Here is a 19,792-nt window from a genome sequence, read left to right on the forward strand (position 1 = left end):
ATCATAAATATTTTTTTGAAATAAAAAATTATATTATTCAATTTGTAAAATAGAATATTAAGATTTTCATACTTTTTTTTGGTAACATATATAATATTTTACATATTGACATATAAGCATGTCATTTCATCATTGTGACACAACTTAAATGTCGCAAGTTATGCCCTTTATAGTTTAGGTAAATATGACTAAGGGATAATTACATGATCAATTATAATCAATCGCTCAATCACAAAGATATGCAATAAATCACAAATTATAAACATACTCTGATTACTATAACAATTACTATAATTTGAATGTCTCTTCGCCCGGTCAATTGTTTCGTGTATGACCAAGATATATCTGATTGCTCTGAGATATTGGTCATGGATCTTTTGTTTGACAAAAATTAGATAACTAAAGTTAATTTTAGAGGTGGTTAACTTTGGCGCCAAAATCAGTTAATTGTTGTACAGTATCTGATTCTGTTTATAGCTTGCTGGAATATGTGCTTTAAGCTTTGAGATTGTTAGCTCCATAAAAAGCAGCCATGAGTGCAATAAAGATTCATTCATAAAGCTAATCAAATAATTTCTTCTCCTTTCTCTTTTAAACACACGTTCCTGTCTATTTGAAAAAATAGCAAAGAGTTTATGCTATTATATTTGTTGTTCCGGTATTGTAAAGATGGAAACAATGGGCTTCGAATGAAGGCCTTTTCGTATGTGTTGAAGATCTTGCTTGTTTGAATGAGTAGAGTCCGAATTCACCTGCACAAGAGCAAAGTCACTAGCCTCGGGGGTGTTTCCGAGGAAAGCCCCTCCGATGCCTAAGTAAGAACGATGCTCGGATTCTAGAGAGAAGTTCTCTAGAAGAGTAGTCTTAAGGCGATAAATTGGACGTACCTTGAGGTGTGAGCCTTGGCGGCCTATTTATAGTGTTTGCATAATAAATGCCCATAGGTCATTTATTGCTTTTGGGCCTTGGGCCTTGATGGATGGCTGACTAGCCATTGGTAGGTTTGATGCTGTTTGTTTAGAGCCATTGGGCTTTGGACTTAGTGGCCCAATTGAGAATCAATTGGGAGCCCAAACAACATGCCCCCCAGACCCGGTCCATTTAGAATTAAATGGGTGGGTTTCCAGCTGTCAGAAGTCCAAAAGTTCCCTCTCTTTTTTGAAAAGAGACGACTTGCATTGATGACAAGTGTGGGGATTTGTATTGTGTCGTGGAGATCATGGGTTGAGGAAGTTGATGCGCCCCTTTTCTTTTCTATAAATACTGGGTGCTTTGCTCCTTTCGAACTTTTTACTCCTTCTTTCAAACTTATTCTCTCTCTAAATTCCGGCGATCGCAGTTTTCAAATTTCTTCAGATCTACGAAATTCGGCCAGCTTTAGACTTCGGGAACTTGGGTTGTTCGTTTTATCGGCGAATTCCGCTTCGGAAAAAGGTAATTTGTTTCTGAATTCTCCTTTCCTCTTCGTTTTTCCTTCTACCCCTCAATCTAAACCCTAGACCGAGAATTCGCGACCATGGCAAAGAATAGGGGCAAAAGCAAGTTCGTCGTTGGCTCCTCTAGTGAGAGGGAGAACGTGCCTTCGGGAAGGTTACCGAAAAACTTCGAGGGGTCGGCCTTCGGAGAGGTCGGTGGAGAGGCGCTCGACTGGTTGGGACGCTTCCAAAGATGATGTTGTTGGCGGGTCTAGCGCGTCTGAACGCGCAACTTCTGGTAAGAAAGCTGGTTCTTCGGGTGTGCGCCGTCCTTACCCTGAGTTTCCAGTTCATTGGACTGAAGCTGATCCGCAGGGTAAGTATGCCCCGATCCTGCATGAGACCACTAAGATCGATGGTCCGTTGGAGAAATCGGTCAGTGGTGACTGGTTGGTGGAGGCGAAGCTGGGGAACTACCATCGGAGGGCCGAAGAGTTATACGGAATCCAGCACGCCTTGGGGTACTGGTGCGAGCTTCCCGATCAGGAGCGTCCTCGGGTGACTCATCCGCCGAGGGGGTTCATCTTTGTGTATACTCATCACTTGGAGAACGGTCTCCGCTTTCCCTTGGATCCCTTCATTTCCGAGCTCCTGGTGTCGTATAACATCAGTTTGGCCCAACTTACCCCCAAATCTATGAGGCACATCATCGGATTTAGATGGGTGTGCGATTTTGTTAACTTTCCCTGCTCTGTCGCCGTGTTTCGGGATCTCCACGATCTGTCTTTCAATCACGCTTCCAAGGGGGATGGGTATGGTTGGTGGACCATCATCAACAAAAAGTCCCGAAGAAAGGGGGAGCCGAACTACATTACGGCCTACCCTTACCTCAGCTCTGACCATAATTGGAAGACGGAGTGGTTGTTTGTTCGTGTGCCGACAGATCCGAAGCATCCACATTTTTATCGCCCTCCGAAGTGGTTTGTGACTCCTGATCCTGATATGCGAAGCGTGGCTGCTCCGGATCGGAACCATCACCACTACGTGGATCTCCTCCAGTGGTTTTTGGCTCGGGAGGACAACTACAAACTGCCGTCTAACTGGCTCCCGAACCTCAACTATATCTTGCGGGAGGACATTCTTGCTGTTGCCGGTCTCAGCAGGATTTTTGACAGGGGTAGGTGTCTTTCGGTTGGGACCGTGATTTAGTAAGTTTGTCCTCCTCCTTTTTGTCTCGTTTTATTGACTTTGTTTTGTGCTTTGTTTCTGCAGAGTACGGCTTTAGCTGCATTGATCCTGTGGTTTTGGGCATTTCTTTGGATCTGAAGACTATTCACGACTCGGCTCCTGATTACAAGTTCGGGAAAGAGAATCCTCGTAATCCTCGCTTGAAGGATTACGTGCTGTCTCCTTCGGGTGTCGCTCAGATATCTGAAGTTCGAGCTGATCCGTGGGATTCTGCCTCCTCTCCCGAAGCTGTTCCAGTGAAGGTCGTGCTTCCTGATTTGAGGACAACCTCGGATCCGGTGAGTGTTTCTATATCCCGAAGTCTTTTGTTTGTCTTTCTTTCTGGTTGGCCGTCGGCTAACGTCTTGGTCCTGGACCATCTTTTTAGGGTCCTGGGACTGACGCTGTGCCGCGTGCCGTTCCTTCGGTTTCGTCTCCGGCTCGAATAGATATCTCTTTATCTAGGAACCGGGTACTTCACGCTTTTTTTTTTTTTTTTTTTTTATTTCTTCCTTTGTCTTCTTTTACATTTATTGACCCTTGGTCTCCCCTTTTTAGGATCAACGCAAAAGGAAGGGTAGCACTCTTTTGAGGCCTTCCGCGCATCCGAAGAAAGCGAAGGCTTCCCAGTCCTCGGAGAAGGTATTTGCTCTGACTTGGAGTTTTTTTTTTTGTTGTCCGTTTTTCCCTTCTCCGAAGCTGACCTTTGAATGCTTGTTTTGCAGGAAACTGTTTCGGAAGACATGCCTCCTCCCAAGAATCTCCTTCACTTCATGCCCTTGCCAGGGCAGAAGTTAAAGAGTGTGGTGGTTGCGGAACCGCCGCCCGTGGACCAACCGTTGGCTGAGGAAGATACCATCCCCTCTCCTCTGAAGCCGTCTGCTGCTTTAGGGATCGAGATTCAGGATATCACCAAGGTGATGGAGGCGATTGAAGCCGACCTTGTTCCTGGTTCGGATGTCCTTACTGTGGCTGAGCAGAAGAGGGAATCTGCTGACGTTTCTCTTGAAAGAGAGAAAAGTCCAGATAAGGAGATGGTGGACCTCACCGAAGCACATGTTGAGGTTCCCGAAGCTGAGAAGGAGGTCCCTTCTTCTGAGGAGGAGCAGCCCGAACAGGGTCTGACGAGGAAGAGGCGCCACTCGACCTTGGGCTCTACTTCGACCTCGGCCTTGGATAGACTGATCCACGCTGACCCTTGCTCGGATGTTCCGCTGAAACGGATCCCCGAGGAGGTAAGGGAGGCGATGGGTCGCTATGCTAGGGCTCCGGTTTTGGGGGAGAACCCCATGGCTCATGTGGGATCTTTGGTGGGTCCCGAAGCTGCACGGGAGAATCTTCTTCGGGCCAACCCGCAGTGGAGGGTTCCTGGAGCTGAGGAGAGGAACCCAGCTATGATGGCCCAATACTATCTGAATGAGGTAAGTGTTGGATTTTCTCTTTTGAGTTCCGTTTTTGTTTTTACTTTTCCTCATCTTTTCTTCTTCCCCAGGCTGTTTTCTGGTCCTCGTTCGCTTCCGAGTGTAGCTCGGTTGAGGAGAGACAACTGAGGAGATATCAGGAGGCTTATGCTCGTGATATCCCTATCTTGGACCAGAAGGCTGGGCAGCTCTTCGCCGAGCTGGTGGAGGTCAAGCAACTGTACCTTCAGTACAGTCGTGAGGCTAGGGAGTCGGCTGAGCAGATCGGGGCCGAAGTTGGGAAGCTCACTTTCCAAGTTGAGGAGGATGCTGAAAAGATAGCTTCCTTCAACAAGGAGAGGAAAGAAATGACCGCCAAGTTTGCGAGCGAACTTGAAGAAAAAGACAGTCTTCTCAAGGAGATGACGTCTAAATTTGAGGCGGCCACTAAGCAGAGCCAGGAAGCGGAGGCGAGGCTTCAGCAGTTTGTCAAGCATCGGGAGATTATTCAGAATCAAGCTGACAAGGTGCCCGTTCTCCAGCTGAAGATCCGAGAGAAGGATGCGGCCATTCGGAAGTTGGAGCAAGAGAGAGTTGACCTCTACACTGCTGATCAGTGTAGGGAGCAATACTGGAATGGCATCCTGGGTGCTCGGCGGATGTTTGCGAAGCATATGCCTCATTTCCCTTGGAATGAGAAGGTTCCGCTCTGGATGAGGGCCCAGGATCACTTGGTGGAGTGCCAGGCCGATCGAGACGAAGCTGAAGCTGAACGCCAAGCTGCTCTTGCAGAGGCTCGGGCCCAGAAGGCGACTTCCGAAGGTGACACTACTGCTGGGGGTTCTTCGAAGGATGCTCCCCTGGGGGCTGCTCCTGAGACTCCCAAGAGTTAGGGATTCGGGCAGTCGTCTTCTTCAGAGTCGGTCGGTTCCAGTTGAGGACTTCCGAATATGTGCTTGCTTTTCCCCCTTTTGCCTCGGCGCTGCGTTGTACTCATTTCTTTTTGTTTTCTTAGTACTTCGGTAGGCCGGTATTGTCTGTTGATGGCTGCCAATTTTAACTGTTTCATTTTGTTTTCAATTTTTGAGGTTTTCAATGTATTTGTACTTCCCCCAAATATTGAATGAAAAATGAATGTTTGTTACTTGGCTGCTTCTTTTCAATTTTGTACTTTCGCAATTTTAAGTCTTTGAATCCGTAGACTTTTCGAGCTCTTTCTTCTGTAGACTTGCTACAAACCCTTTGATTTGCTAAGAGGCTCTTTAACTTTGCGAGTTCTTCCAATCCGTAGATCTGCTAAGAGACTCTTTAATTTTGCGAGTTCTTCAAATCCGTAGATCTGCTAAGAGACTCTTTAGTTTTGCGAGTTCTTCAAATCCGTAGATCTGCTAAGAGACTCTTTAATTTTGCGAGTTCTTCAAATCCGTAGATCTGCTAAGAGACTCTTTAGTTTTGCGAGTTCTTCAAATCCGTAGATCTGCTAAGAGACTCTTTTATTTCCAGACTCTTCAAATCCGTCGATCTGCTAAGAGGTCTGGATTGTTCTTCCGATCTCTTGTGGTTCGGAAACCTGGGCAAGAGATCGCTAGTCTGCCTCTTAGTTATGACTTCGGCGATCCGTGGATCTGAGCCGAAGTTTTATAACTTGATTCGAGCGACTGTTTGTTGCGAACAAGTTTTATCTGGGTATCGCGAATCCGAGGATTCTGGACGATTCCCTGAAGTGTATGATTTGGTCATTTCTTGCATTTTATCAAGGAATGGGAAAAGTCAACCTGTTTTTAGTCTCAGATTGATCAGATCCGAGGCTGCATATATATATATATAAAGGGACAATAAATATAGAGATAAGTTTAATGAAACACATGGTGCCGATGGCTTTCCTCTTCTCATTAAACAACTTACTTGGTTTACAGACATAGATCATACAAAATATTTCTTGAGAACATCGGTATTCCAATGGTTCTTCAAAATTGTTCCATCTAACTGCTTCAGCATAAACGTGCCTGGCCTTTTTTCGGAATGGATGATGTATGGTCCTTCCCAAGTGGCTGAGAGTTTGCCATGGATCCGTCCTTTCTGAACCGAGGCGGCGTTTCTGAGTACTAGATCACCGACTTTTAGGGGTCTGGCGTTGACTCTTCGGTTGTAATGCTTGTTGACCCTCTGCAAATATGCTGCGTTGAGTGTCCTTGCATCGTTCCGAGCTTCGTCCAGTAGATCGAGAGCTTCGGACAGAAGTTGGTTGTTGCTTTCTCCTTGGAGCCCATCATACCTGTTGTATGCCTGGATCCTTAGGCTTTCTGTTCCGATTTCCACAGGGATGACAGCTTCGGATCCATATACAAGGTGGAACGGTGTTTGCCCGGTAGCTTCTTTCTCAGTGGTCCGAAGGGACCATAGTGTTCCGGGTAGCTCTTCTAACCATTTGTTTTTGTCATCCTCGACTCTTTTCTTGAGTGCATTGAGGATGAGTTTGTTAGCAGCTTCGGCTTGCCCGTTGCTTTGTGGGTGGCAAACTGCCGAGTAAGCTAGGTGTATGCCGAACTGTTTGCACCATTTTTGCAACGGGGTGTTGTCGAACTGTTTCCCGTGGTCGAAGACCATCAGTCTTGGTATGCCGAACCTTGTGATGATGTTCTGCCATATGAACTTGCGGACCTGAGGTTCAGTGATGGAGGAGACAGCTTCAGCTTCGATCCATTTGCTAAAATAGTCTACTCCTACAATCAGCCACTTCTTCTGGTTCGTAGCTGAGGGGAAGGGACCAATGATGTCTAACCCCCACTGTGCGAATGGTAAGGGATACAGTGTTGATTGTAGGGTTTGAGCTGGTTGATGGATGGCTGGTGCGAACTTTTGGCATTTCTCGCATTTCCTTGCCATCTGCTTTGCCTCGGAAACCATAGTGGGCCACCAGTATCCGGCCTGAAGGGCTTTATGTGCCAATGTCCTGCCTCCGATGTGGTTTCCGCATATCCCGAGGTGGATTTCTCTTAGGATGTAGTCAGCGTCTGTTGGACCCACACATTTTAGCAGCGGAGCGGAGAATGATTTCCTCATGAGCTCTCCTTCGGCGCTGATGATGAACCACTTGTTGAATCTTTTCAGTTTTCTCGCCTGCAGCTTATCCTCGGGAAGCTCTCCCCTTTCTTTGTATGCAACTACTGCGTCCATCCAGCTGGGTTCGGTACGTAAGCTGCATACTGTGGTGGGTAGCAAGTCAATGCTTCTCTCTTGGTGAACTTCCACGTGGACCGACCTGTTTAGGTCGATGAGTGTTGAGCTTGCGAGTTTTGACAGTGCGTCTGCTTGCGTGTTTTGTCCTCGGGGGATGAGAATGACTTCAAAGGATCTTAACTTTGACGTTAAGGATTTAATTTTTGCTAAGTAAGCTGTCATGCTGGGCCATTTGGCCTCATACTCCCCTCGGATCTGGTTGGCTACAAGCTGGGAATCAGTTTTGAGGCAAACATGCTCGGCCTCCAGGGATAAGCAAAGCTCTATCCCTGCGATTGCGGCCTCATATTCGGCCTCGTTGTTAGTTGCTTTGAAGCCGAACTTCAATGCATACTCTATGCTTTTCCCCGTCGGGGGGATTAGTACAACTCCTGCTCCTGAGCCGTTTATTGTGGAAGATCCGTCAGTGAAGACCTCCCAAGTGCTTTTCGTATCATCCAGCATTTCCTGGTATGAGCACTCGGCCAAGAAGTCTGCCAACGCTTGTGCTTTGATTGCTGTCCTCGGCTGGTATTTGATGCCGAACTCTGATAGTTCGAAGGCCCAGGCAGCCAATCTTCCTGACCTCTCTATTTTGTCGAGTACTTTCTCGAGCGGTTGGTCAGTTAGTACTGTGATTTGGTGGGAGTCGAAGTATGGCCTCAGTTTTCGCGCAGCTACCACTACTGCATATGCGACTTTCTCGATGAGGGGGTACCGAGTTTCGGCCCCTGTGAGTGTTCGGCTGGTGAAGTAGATTGGCTGTTGCTTTTTCTTTTCTTCCCGAAGAAGCACTGCGCTGACGGTTCCAGGGCTGACTGCGACATATAGGTACAGGGTTTCCCCTTCCTTTGGTCTGGCCAGTGTCGGCAGTTGAGCTAGGTGGGCTCTGAGTTGCTGAAAAGCTTCTTTTTGCTCCTGTTCCCATATCAGTTCGGGATCCACCTTCCTCGGGACCCCCTTTCTCTTGACTGGTTCTGCTTCTCCCCCGGGGAGGTTCTTTGGTTTCAGTGCTTTGAAGAAGGGGGCTCCTTTGTCCGAAGCTTTTGATATGAACCTTGTTAGTGCGGCTAACCTGCCGGTTAGCCTCTGCACATCTCTTTTGGTCTTCGGCTCAGGTAAATCCAATGCCGCTTGGACTTTGTCTGGGTTCGCGTCAATTCCTCTTTCGCTCACCATGAATCCAAGGAACTTCCCTGACTTCACCCCGAAGACGCATTTTTTTGGGTTCAGCTTCATGCTGTATTTCCTCAGATTTCTGAAGGTCTCTGCCAAGTCTTTGACATGGTCTTCCTCCTTGATGCTTTTTACGATGGAGTCATCCACATAGACCTCCACATTCCTCCCTTTCTGGTCGGCGAAGACATGATCAACTAGCCTCTGGTAGGTGGCTCCGGCATTTTTCAAGCCGAAAGGCATCATTTTGTAGTTGAACACTCCTGCACTTGTGATGAATGCTGTCTTTGCCCTGTTGTCGGGGTGCATGAACACTTGGTGGTAGCCTGAAAAGGCATCCATGAAGCTGAGCAGTGCATGGCCGCTGGTGGAGTCAACCAATTGATCTATCCTTGGCAGGGGATAGCAGTCTTTGGGGCAGGCTCGGTTCAGATCTGTGAAATCCACGCACATTCGCCAGGAGCCGTTCGCTTTTTTGACCATCACCACGTTGGCCAGCCACTTCGGATACATGCATGGTTCGATGAATCCGGCCTCTTGCAACTTTTTCACCTCCTCGGCGATGGCTTTGTTTTTCTCCGAGGAGTAATTCCTCTTTTTTTGCTTGATTGGCCGAGCTTCAGCGTTGACGTCCAGCTTGTGACAAATCAGCTTCGGATTTATCCCTGGCATATCTGCTGCTGACCATGCAAAGATGTCTTTGTGATCCCTGAGTAGTCGGATCAAATCGATTCGGAGCCCCGAGCTTAGGCCCTTGCCTATTCGAACGCTCCTGTCTGAATCTTCTTCGAGGAAGATATCCTCCATTTCTTGATCTGGTTCGGGAGATAGGGTTTCGGGGCGGGCATCAACTTCTGCGGGAGATAAGCTGCTCGTGCTTGCTCTTCTCCTTTTTGCCTCGCTTTCCTCTCCCGTAACTCCTTTTTCTTCCTCGGGGCCGTCCCCTAGTTTGGGCTTTCGGACAGCAGTGTGGCAGGTTCTTCTCGCCACTTCTTGATCACCTCTGATTCGTTCGGCAAATCCTGCATCCGAGACGTATATCATCAGCTGATGGTATGTGGAGGGGACTGCTTGCATCTTGTGAATCATGGTTCTTCCCATGATTACGTTGTATACGGAGTCGCAGTCCATCACCAGAAATTCGTCCCGAAGGGTTTTTGCTGCTTGGCCTTCACCCACCGTGACTGGCAGGGTGATCTTTCCTCGAGGGGTAGCTGCGGATCCGTTGAATCCGATCAGAGGATAACTGACTTTCGTCAGTGCTTCCTCTGGTTCTTCGAGGATCAGCTGCTCGAAGCAGTTTCTGAAGATGATATTGACGGCACTTCCTCCGTCGACTAACACTCGATGTACGTTGTGGTTATTGAGGTCCATGGAAATGACTAGAGGATCGTCATGTTTGTACTGGACTCCGAAGCAATCATCAGCAGTGAAGGTCATGTTCGGGGGGTGTGGCTGGTTGTCTCCCACCACGCTGAAGTTGACCCGATGGGAGAGGGCTCTTAGGTGTTTCTTGCTGGCTTGGCCAGACTTCTGTCCCCCGAACACCACTAGGATGTCATTCTTCTTGTGCCCTGTTGCTTCGTAGACCCTTTTCTGGGGTTGCTCGTGTTGTTTGCCACTTGCGGCCTTTTCTTTTTCCTCCCTTCGGTCTAACAAGTACTGTTTCAGGTAGCCTCGGCGAACGAGGTCCTCAATGTTGTCTTTCAGCGAGTTGCATTCTTCGGTGTGGTGACCGAAGTCATCATGAAACTCGCACCATTTGTTCTTGTTTCTCCGAGCTGGGTTGGACTTGAGCTTCCCAGGTAGTTTCCACTTTTCATCATTTCTGTTGAGGCTAAAGATTTCTTTTCGGGGCAGAGTCAGTGGAGTGTAGTTAGTGTATCTGGGTTGAAGTTCACCCCTTCTCCCGTCTTTCTTCGGGCTCATCTCTCTAGCTCCTACTTTCTCCTTCCCTTTCCTTGAGCCGCCCTCGGGCTTGCTCTGGGTATTCTTTGTGTCTCTCGGATCCGACGATCCTTTCAATCTTGCAGCGGCCTTGTTGAACTCTTCGGTTCTGATGAACGCATCAGCCATTTGGAGCACGTCAGCTATTCTGGAGGGGTCCTTCATTGAGAGTTCGTCACGGAATTTCCCTTCCTGGAGCGCGTGCTTCAAGGCGAAGATGGCCACGTCTGGCTGCAAGTTTGGTATGTTTGTTGATTCCTTCATGAATCTGGCCATGAATTCTCTTAGACTTTCGTCTCTTTCTTGTTGGATTGAGGTCAGTTCTGCTGTGGTTCGCTCGGGGCGATTGTTGCTCACGAACTGTGTGCAGAATCTCTTTTTCAGCTTTTTCCAGCTCTTGATCGATCCCTTCGGCAGCGATCTAAACCACTCTCCCGCCACTCCGGTTAGCGTGGTTGGGAAGTATTTACACCAACATGCTTCGGAGTAGGGACCCAAGAACATTTGCTGCTCGTAGGAGATGACATGATCCCTCGGATCCGTGATTCCGCTATAGGTTAGGTGTGCTGGCAGTCTTACCTTCGGTATTTCTTCCATGATCAGCTCTTCCGAGAAAGGGGATGACGTGGGAGTCATGATTCTTTTCCCGAGTCTAGCCCTGATGCCTTCGTTTGCCGAGGTTCTGTGATTAGAACGTTCGGGCGTACGATGGGGACTAGGGGTTCGATCATGCCTCCTGTCTCTTCTTCTTTCTCGGCTACTAACCTCGGGTCGTTCGCCAGATCTGCTTGACTCACCTACCCCGAGTCTCGTATGGATCGAAGGTCTTAACCTTGAGTGGACCGAGGGCCTCAACCTGCTGAGCACCGAGCTTCGGATCCGAGTGTTACGAGTAGTCGATTCGCTTTGGAGAGCTGTTGGAGTAGGCGATGGTCTTGCAAACCAATCTGGCTGTTGTTGTGCCCTTTTTTGGGTGTCCCACGTGCTTTCCATCCATCTCGACGTCAGGTGTGTTCCTGTCAAGGGGAGGAGCTCTCTTTCGGGTCTGGACACTTCTACACTGGGCTGTTCGTTCAGCCTTCGCCTAGTCCTCCTCTCTTCTCTGCGGTCCTTTGCCAATCCTTGCTGCTTCTCATTGAAGAGGAAGTTTTGCATGATGGTCATGGCCGCAGTGAGCTCTTCCCTAGTTGGAATCGGAGGTCCTGAGTTTGTGGCGGTCGTAGCTCTGCTTGGCTGTGACCTCGCCATCGATTGAGGGTGCTCCTCTTGGTCAGATTCTGAATCTGACCGCACCATCATATCGTCATCATTGTTGTTAATAACATCATTAACCATTTTCGCGGAAAGAGGTGATTGATGTCTTTCAAAGGCTTTGAAGTGTTCTTCCCCACAGACGGCGCCAAATTGTTCCGGTATTGTAAAGATGGAAACAATGGGCTTCGAATGAAGGTCTTTTCGTATGTGTTGAAGATCTTGCTTGTTTGAATGAGTAGAGTCCGAATTCACCTGCACAAGAGCAAAGTCACTAGCCTCGGGGGTGTTTCCGAGGAAAGCCCCTCCGATGCCTAAGTAAGAACGATGCTCGGATTCTAGAGAGAAGTTCTCTAGAAGAGTAGTCTTAAGGCGATAAATTGGACGTACCTTGAGGTGTGAGCCTTGGCGGCCTATTTATAGTGTTTGCATAATAAATGCCCATAGGTCATTTATTGCTTTTGGGCCTTGGGCCTTGATGGATGGCTGACTAGCCATTGGTAGGTTTGATGCTGTTTGTTTAGAGCCATTGGGCTTTGGACTTAGTGGCCCAATTGAGAATCAATTGGGAGCCCAAACATTTGTGATCAACAAAAAGAGATTACAAATGTGAGTTCCAGAATCAGGTTTACTAGGATTGTTTCTTTTCTTAAGTTGTTAAATGTTAGTTTCCAAAATAATAATCTTCAAAGGACTTTTCCTGATTTTCTTCATGGTTGAGAAAGTGTATTTAGAGAATAATAGATTTTGAAGGAATATAAATACTATTAAAATTATGAGCGGTAAAGATGCTTGTTGTGACGCGTGATTCAAATAGAGGTCATTACGGTTAATATCATAAAACAAAGTTTTCGGGTACTATTTCCCCAGACTTTGCAAACTTGACTAACTAAGAGCAATATTAGTAGGAAAACTTCGAATTTTAGGCATGGGGTGAGTTTGCTTACTTCTGGGAATAACAATATGAGAAATGATGGAAGTCAAAGAGGTATAAGTTTTTTTCATCATGGTCGTGATGTTCATGTACAAGTATTATATGATAAAAAAAAAAAAAAAAAAAAAGGCAACAAATAGTGTTCGACAACTTTTGTGTAAGACCGCCTTACCGGAAAGACCACTTTTATTGCTTAACTAATTGGTTCTATTGCTTAACTAATTATTTTTAGTGCTTAACTAATTAGTTTCATGGTTTAACTAATTGTTTCTAGTGCTTAACTAATTAGTTTCGGTGCTTAACTAATTAATCTCATTGCTTAACTTATATGACACCAATGCAGTCTTTTGTGTAAGACCGCCTTATATAAAAGTTTGTAAATAGCGTTAGGAACGTGAGTGTGTAGCTGAAAGAAATTATATAGGTAGATATTGAGAAAATAAATAGAGATAGAAATAGAAAATAATAATCATTCACAAAGGAGTAGTTACAAAGGGATAGTAGATCATTGAAATAGGTGGATAGTATAAAGAGGATTTGTGTGTGTGTGTGTGTGAGAGAGATCAGGAGAGATTATAGTAAGGAATGGCTTCTCTTGTGTGTTTCACAAAATTGATGCCCAACGTCTATTTATAGATGATGAAATTGGCTTGAAGTAATGTCAGTTACATACATGGGCAAGAAATGTGAAGAAATATCTGCACAACTACCACACTTGCCAAGGAAGACTTATCTAGCACCTTCTCGATTAGCATCTGCATTAAGATGTAAATGATTCAGAAAGATATTTATGCTGTATGAACCAACTTTAGAGATAATCTAGATAATTGTAGATTAATTTGAAAGGGTAAGTTGAATTTGGGGGACATAACCACCAACATATAGTATTCCAGTAAGATGTAGAGCAGTATTGAACGGAACCCAACTTTCTGCCTCAATTTTATCAGGACTCAGATTACTAGATGAGGAAGGTGCTTTATTTTATCAGGACAATATAAAAACTGTTGAAACTACAATGAGCTTGATTTACCTGAAATACTGAAATATTTCTTTTACTGTATTTTATAAATTAAATGATTTGATTAAGTACTACTGTTCTACATTTGCATCCTACAGGCTACAGTGTTTCTCTTCCCTCGAAAGGCAAACAAAGATGTAGAGTTTTATGGTTATGTTATGGCAAAGAATGTACATGATACAGATGCTGAACTTGATATCGGCTACTCTCCTTGACAACTACAACCGGAAACTTGAAGATGGTTCGAATCCTTTAGATTTAGACATAGATGACAAGTTTAGGATTACATTGCAGAAGGTTAAGCCTCTTCAAATTATGTTCCCGTCTCAAGTGAGTTTGTTATGATCTAGCTAGTTCAGGATGCAAGAATTGGATGTATCAAATAAATATCTCCAGCCAAATAATTTAATTATTGTGCTCTATCATAGTATATACTCTTTAAGCAGATATGGCCACCAACAAAAAAACATCCTTTCGAAATTCGTTATTTTACAGCATGTATATGAAACAGTAAGTGTTTTCATGATGATTGGTTTCTTGTACTCTTGTGGAATGAAGGTCAATTGAGATACAAATCCGGGGAGGTTGAAAGGGTGTGGCAATTTGCTTCATGAAAGCATTATTTTAGAGCTCAATGGATCATATTTCCTGCATTTTGAACTGGTAATTACTCTCTGATGGTACCAGGTTTATGCTTGCACTGTTGGTTAGTGTTGCCTTGTAGAGTTGTAGTCTTGTAGACACATAGTAGGCCTTCTTGCTGCATCAGTAGTTCTTCTTCTTCTTCTTCTTCTTCTTCTTCTTCTTCTTCGCCATTTTGCTGTCAAGAAGATCAGTTAACTGGTTGGTTTCCTTATTGGAGCACCATATTACTTAGCCCGTCTTCTGCACTCTGCAGGTGCAAGGTACCCTCAAGTTCCCCTCATTTGTGTCATTACAGAACTTTGGGATTTCACCTATATGATTATGAGCTATTCTCTTATGACATATCTCGGTGCAAATACGCGAGTCAGCCTAGCAATGTGCAGGATGATAGTCTTTTTCCTTTTATCCGTCCAAGGCTTGTTCTTTGATTAATTTGGAACATCTATTTATCTACCGTTCCATTTCAGCAAATATGACCATTTTTTAGGAACGGAGGAAATACTTTGTAGGTCATATTTGAATCTCGTGGAAATTATAAATTTTGATTTTTTTTTATCAGATTTTAATTTTTATTAATTAATTAAAATAATTAAATTATAATTAAGGGTTAATTATGATGTCATTAGTGGAAATATTGGCCAAAATATAGATTAAACTAACTAAAGTAACAATTGACATCGCAACCTATATAGTAATTGACAAATTTTCCAAATAATAATGATTCCTATCAGTCTATGGTGGATTGAGTGTTTCAATTGATATAATATTGTATAGTCATTGAATTGAATCATTATTGTTTAAAGATTGTTATTTTAAGGAGCAAATTTGTATGAATATAGTAAAGCTGATTAGATCATGAAGATAAACAAGATAGAAATTTTGACAAACACTTTCAGACGACTTTGAACGTGTATAATTAAATATTTCTGGTCTTATTGATGGGAAGACTTTCTCGGTCTCCTTCTGGTGAAATCATTTTCTTCCTCCTTCCTTTCCTATACTTTCCAAAGGATCTACTAATTCACGATTGGAATTGTCAGTTTCTGACATCCTGATTCCTGTTAAACTGAAAACAACAATTACCTGTAGACTGTAGTTGGAGACTTGGAGAAATCAAGCAAATATGCATATTTCTGGGTTTCTCACATCATTTGTTCTAATCCATTTATTTGCTTCCCTAGCATCCCTCACTGCTCAACCGTTAGACACAGACTTGCCGTCTTTCAAGTGTATGACCCATAATGCCACATGTGAAGCCTTGGTGGGTTACCTCTCTCACAACAACACTACACTCGGCCGCATCCAATCCCTATTTCAGGTGAACGATCTGAGCGCCCTTTTAGGGGTAAACCTCCTCCCTCCTACCACCCCTGAAAACTACACCATAGCAGAGGGTCAAACTGTTAAAATCCCCTTCCCTTGCCGCTGTACCAATGGCATTGGTCTGTCTGACAGGATCCCAATCTACACAGTTACCAAGAATGATACTCCAAACTCTATAACAACGAATGTTTTCTCAGGATTGGTGGCAGCAGGTGTTTCAGATTCTGAACTGGTGACCTTGCAGCAGATTCAGAACTTGCAGATTGGAACCAAGTTGTGGGTCCCACTTCCTTGCAGCTGCGATCAAGTGGAGGGGCAGAAGGTGGTACACTACGCTCATGTCGTGCTACCCGGAGACTCCCTGGATGCCATTGCCGCTGAGTTTGAGACAACTACAGAAACATTAGTTAGTATAAATAACATTACCGATCCTTACTCCATACGCATTGGTAAGGTGTTTGATGTACCTCTTAAAGGTCAAGTTCTTCAGAACCTTACTATCTCTCTCTCTCTCTTTCTCATAGTCTAAAGTGTTAATGGGAATTTATGGAGAAATAATGAAAGTGTTTCCAATACAAGATTATTCAATGTTTACCCCAACCACTTGAAATGTGCTACCAAGACATCAAGATAACACTTTCTCATTTGCTTAAGACCAAGTTTCTGACACGAACCAGAAATTTGTCTTAAATACAGAAGAATTAGTGTCTTCTACAAAAAAAATCAGCTAAAGTATTGATGAAAACAGTAGCACTCTCGTAAAGTCGTAATTTTAAGCGATTAACTATATCAATGTATACAATATAAAAAGAAAGCTATCTGAAACGTAACTCACCAAGAAACCTACATAAAAATGATCATTCGATAGGATGTTTCACAGTTTTGACTAGAATATCACAATAAATATGACAAAATAAACATAAAGCTCAATTGAGAATTTCCAGTCATGATACAAGGAGTAAATGATACATGTAAAATCAAAGTTGCGATTAACAAAATACCTTTCTAATCATATCGTTGTTTCAATTCTTATTATGTCACCTAAAGCTGACGGGGAAGTTCTGAAGAGATTGGCTTCTACACTCAGTCGTATATCAGGTTGGTATGGCCCTAATTTTTGCATCTGGTCGGGAATAGTTTGCCACAGCAATGGCTTTGTCAAATCCTATTAGCTTACCCTCCCAAAATATATCTGGCAGTCTCCCTTCGAATCTAAACTCTCTTTCTCAGCTCACTACAATCTCCCTACAGAATAACCAACTATCTGGTCCTCTCCCGTCTTTTGCCAACCTCAAATTACTCCAAGAAATACACCTAGACTTCAATAACTTCACTGCTGTCCCATATGGCATTTTTTCAGGCCTTGTCCGCCTCCAAAATCTATCTTTAGAAAATAATCCGTATCTCAGTCCTTGGAACTTCCCAGCTGAGTTGGCGGACTCTACAACTTTGGTATCTCTCTATGCTAGCAAATCCAATCTCATGGGACCTATACCAGATATTTTTCGCTTCCTCATCAGTTTCCAGAACCTTAGGCTATCATACAACAATTTGACAGGGTCATTACCAGGTTCCCTAAATGAAACCCAGATGCAGAATTTGAGGCTTGAAAATCAACAAATAGGTCTGTCTGGCTCCCTTGCTGTTCTTGCCGGAATGAGCTTATTAAAGCAGGTGTGGCTGCAAGGAAACAATTTTACTGGCCCAATTCCCGACCTTTCAAAAAGCACGGGTATTTTTGATCTACAACTTCAACACAATCAATTGACTGGCTTAGTCCCACAATCCTTGATAACATTGCCCGGATTAGTCAATATCTCATTGCAGAATAACAAGCTCCAAGGCCCATTCCCAAGTTTCCCAGACAGCGTCACAATGGTGACACTTGGGACAAACCTGTTCTGCAACGATGTTTCAGGAGATTGTGATCCCCAAGTGATGACATTGCTAGATGTTTCAGGAGCATTAGGTTATCCGTTGATGCTCGCTCAGGCTTGGAAGGGTAATGATGCATGCAATAAATGGCCATATGTGACTTGTGATGCCTCTAGGAATGTCATTAAAGTTAATCTATCCAATCAGGAATTCAGTGGTACCATTTCTCCTGCTTTTGCAAACTTGACATCTCTAAGTGAGTTGTACTTAAATGATAATAACTTGACTGGTACTATACCAGACACTTTAACGACCTTGAACAAGCTCAAAGAAATAAATCTTTCCAACAATAATCTTAGAGGGAAAGTGCCAAATTTCATGTCCTCTGTGATAGTTCTAACTGGGGGAAATAAGAATATTGGGCACAAAAAAATATCAGCTGCAATAATTCTACTAGCCGTCTTGGTTCCTACAGTTTCAATTATTGCATTTTGGTTTCTTGTGTATGCATATAAAAAGAGAAGACATCACTCAGAACACAAAGAAGATTCAGAACAATGGTGCTTGCACCTAGTACCTGACTCTCCACTAAGATTCACTTACCATGCCTTGAAAACGGCAACCAACAACTTTGATGTACACGGGAAACTCGGGGGAGGTGGCTTTGGCACTGTTTATGAAGGAAGCATGAATGATGGAACAAAAATCGCAGTTAAAAGTTTGGATCGTGTAGGACAAGGAAAGAAGGAATTTCTGGCAGAGGTTCAGACTATAGGAAGTATCCATCATGTCAACCTGGTAAAATTGGTTGGATTTTGTGCTGAGAAAATGCACAGACTTTTGGTGTATGAGCACATGAGCAAAGGGTCACTGGACAAATGGATTTTCAACATCAATTCAAAGGATGCCCTCGCTTGGGTTACTAAAAGAAAAATCATTTTGCACATTGCAAAGGGGCTTGCTTATTTGCATGAGGATTGTCAGAAGAGAATAGCACATCTAGATGTAAAACCCCAAAATGTGCTTCTTGACGAGGAATTTAATGCAAGACTGTCAGATTTCGGCCTAGCAAAGCTAATGGATAAGGACCAAAGTTATGTAATGACTCAAATGAGAGGAACTCGAGGGTATCTTGCACCAGAATGGTTAGGCAGAAAGATAACAGAAAAAGTTGATGTATACAGCTATGGAGTTGTGGTGATAGAAGTTGTGTTTGGGAGGAAGAACTTGGATTACTCTCAATCAGAGGAGAGCAACCTACTGATACACGTGGTTAAAAAGAAGGCTGAATCAAGCCAGTTGTCTGATCTACTTGATAAATGTGGTGAGGATGTGCAGCAACATAGTGAAGAAATAGAGAAGACTTTGAAGCTGGCAATCAGTTGTTTGCACACAGAACCAGAAACACGGCCATCAATGTCAACGGTGGTTAAAGTTTTGGAGGGTGCAACTATTCCAGATGCAACTACTCACTACTCCTTGACAACGCTTACTATGGGTGAAAATCCAACTGTAGGGGCGGAAACACAAATTTCAGCCTCTCTTCTATCAGGACCTAGATAAGGAAGATGGCTGTTACAGTCTAAATGTAAAACCAACTTTTATTTAATTTCTTTAGATAGAAATGTAAAAGCATATACTCGTACAGTCGTATGATGTAGGTAATGAAGGATTGCTATTCACAATGTTAACCATAAAAAATGAAAAGCAACGAAAAGAAACAGCTTACATTGCAGGACTATAGCAACAAATAGATTATCCACAAACCAAATTAGATGGAAAGAGAGAACATGAAAACACAAGCTACCTTGAGAAGTCCTGTGGCACATTTATCTGCAAGGCTGTGTTGCAAAATGTTCATGCCAGACTGCCAGCACCATCTTTTTGATTCCCGGACAAAAAAAGATTGTCTACATCCTCTACACAATCACATGAAGTTAATCTTCCTTAGCAACAGAAGAAACTCGTGGGGAGTAGTACTGAAGCACTACGAAAATTAACACCCACAAAGAACATTGTGTCCCATAAATACCTAACCCCTTTACCATACTTGTCCGCCTTCATCCAACTAGTAAACTTGAAACCTGAGCTTTGTGATCTTTGAAATGGCTTCCCAGATATGCATCAACACCAGCTATCTTCCTCTACCTTTGTCAACTCCCACAGTTCTAACAGAAAACGTTCATATTACCATCTCAAAAGGTATAGTTAATGATCACAAGGAGCATTACTAAATATCCCCAAATTTCATGACAAACACCGGCTAAATATGATAGCAGCTCAAGAAGCTCAAGCGCTCAACCCATTTTCCCATTCTCATTCAAAGAGGCATTTCGTCGAGCACCTTAAAGGCAAAGCAAAA

The 19,792-nt window shown here is 44.0% G+C and overlaps 2 protein-coding genes across 2 annotated transcripts; both read left to right on the top strand.

Moving 5' to 3' along the window:
- The first annotated feature begins 15,355 nt into the window (after positions 1-15,355).
- LOC110779037 (lysM domain-containing GPI-anchored protein 2-like) lies at positions 15,356-16,084 on the top strand. Its single transcript, XM_021983569.2, has one exon. The coding sequence runs from the start codon at positions 15,356-15,358 to the stop codon at positions 16,082-16,084; it is 729 nt and encodes a 242-aa protein (XP_021839261.2).
- Positions 16,085-16,704: 620 nt separating this feature from the next.
- On the top strand, positions 16,705-18,993 carry LOC110779036 (receptor-like kinase TMK4). The gene has a single exon (XM_056831398.1). The coding sequence runs from the start codon at positions 16,705-16,707 to the stop codon at positions 18,991-18,993; it is 2,289 nt and encodes a 762-aa protein (XP_056687376.1).
- Positions 18,994-19,792: the final 799 nt, after the last annotated feature.

The sequence above is a fragment of the Spinacia oleracea genome, chromosome 1 (assembly GCF_020520425.1).
Source record: "Spinacia oleracea cultivar Varoflay chromosome 1, BTI_SOV_V1, whole genome shotgun sequence".
Taxonomy (NCBI): Eukaryota; Viridiplantae; Streptophyta; class Magnoliopsida; order Caryophyllales; family Amaranthaceae; genus Spinacia; species Spinacia oleracea.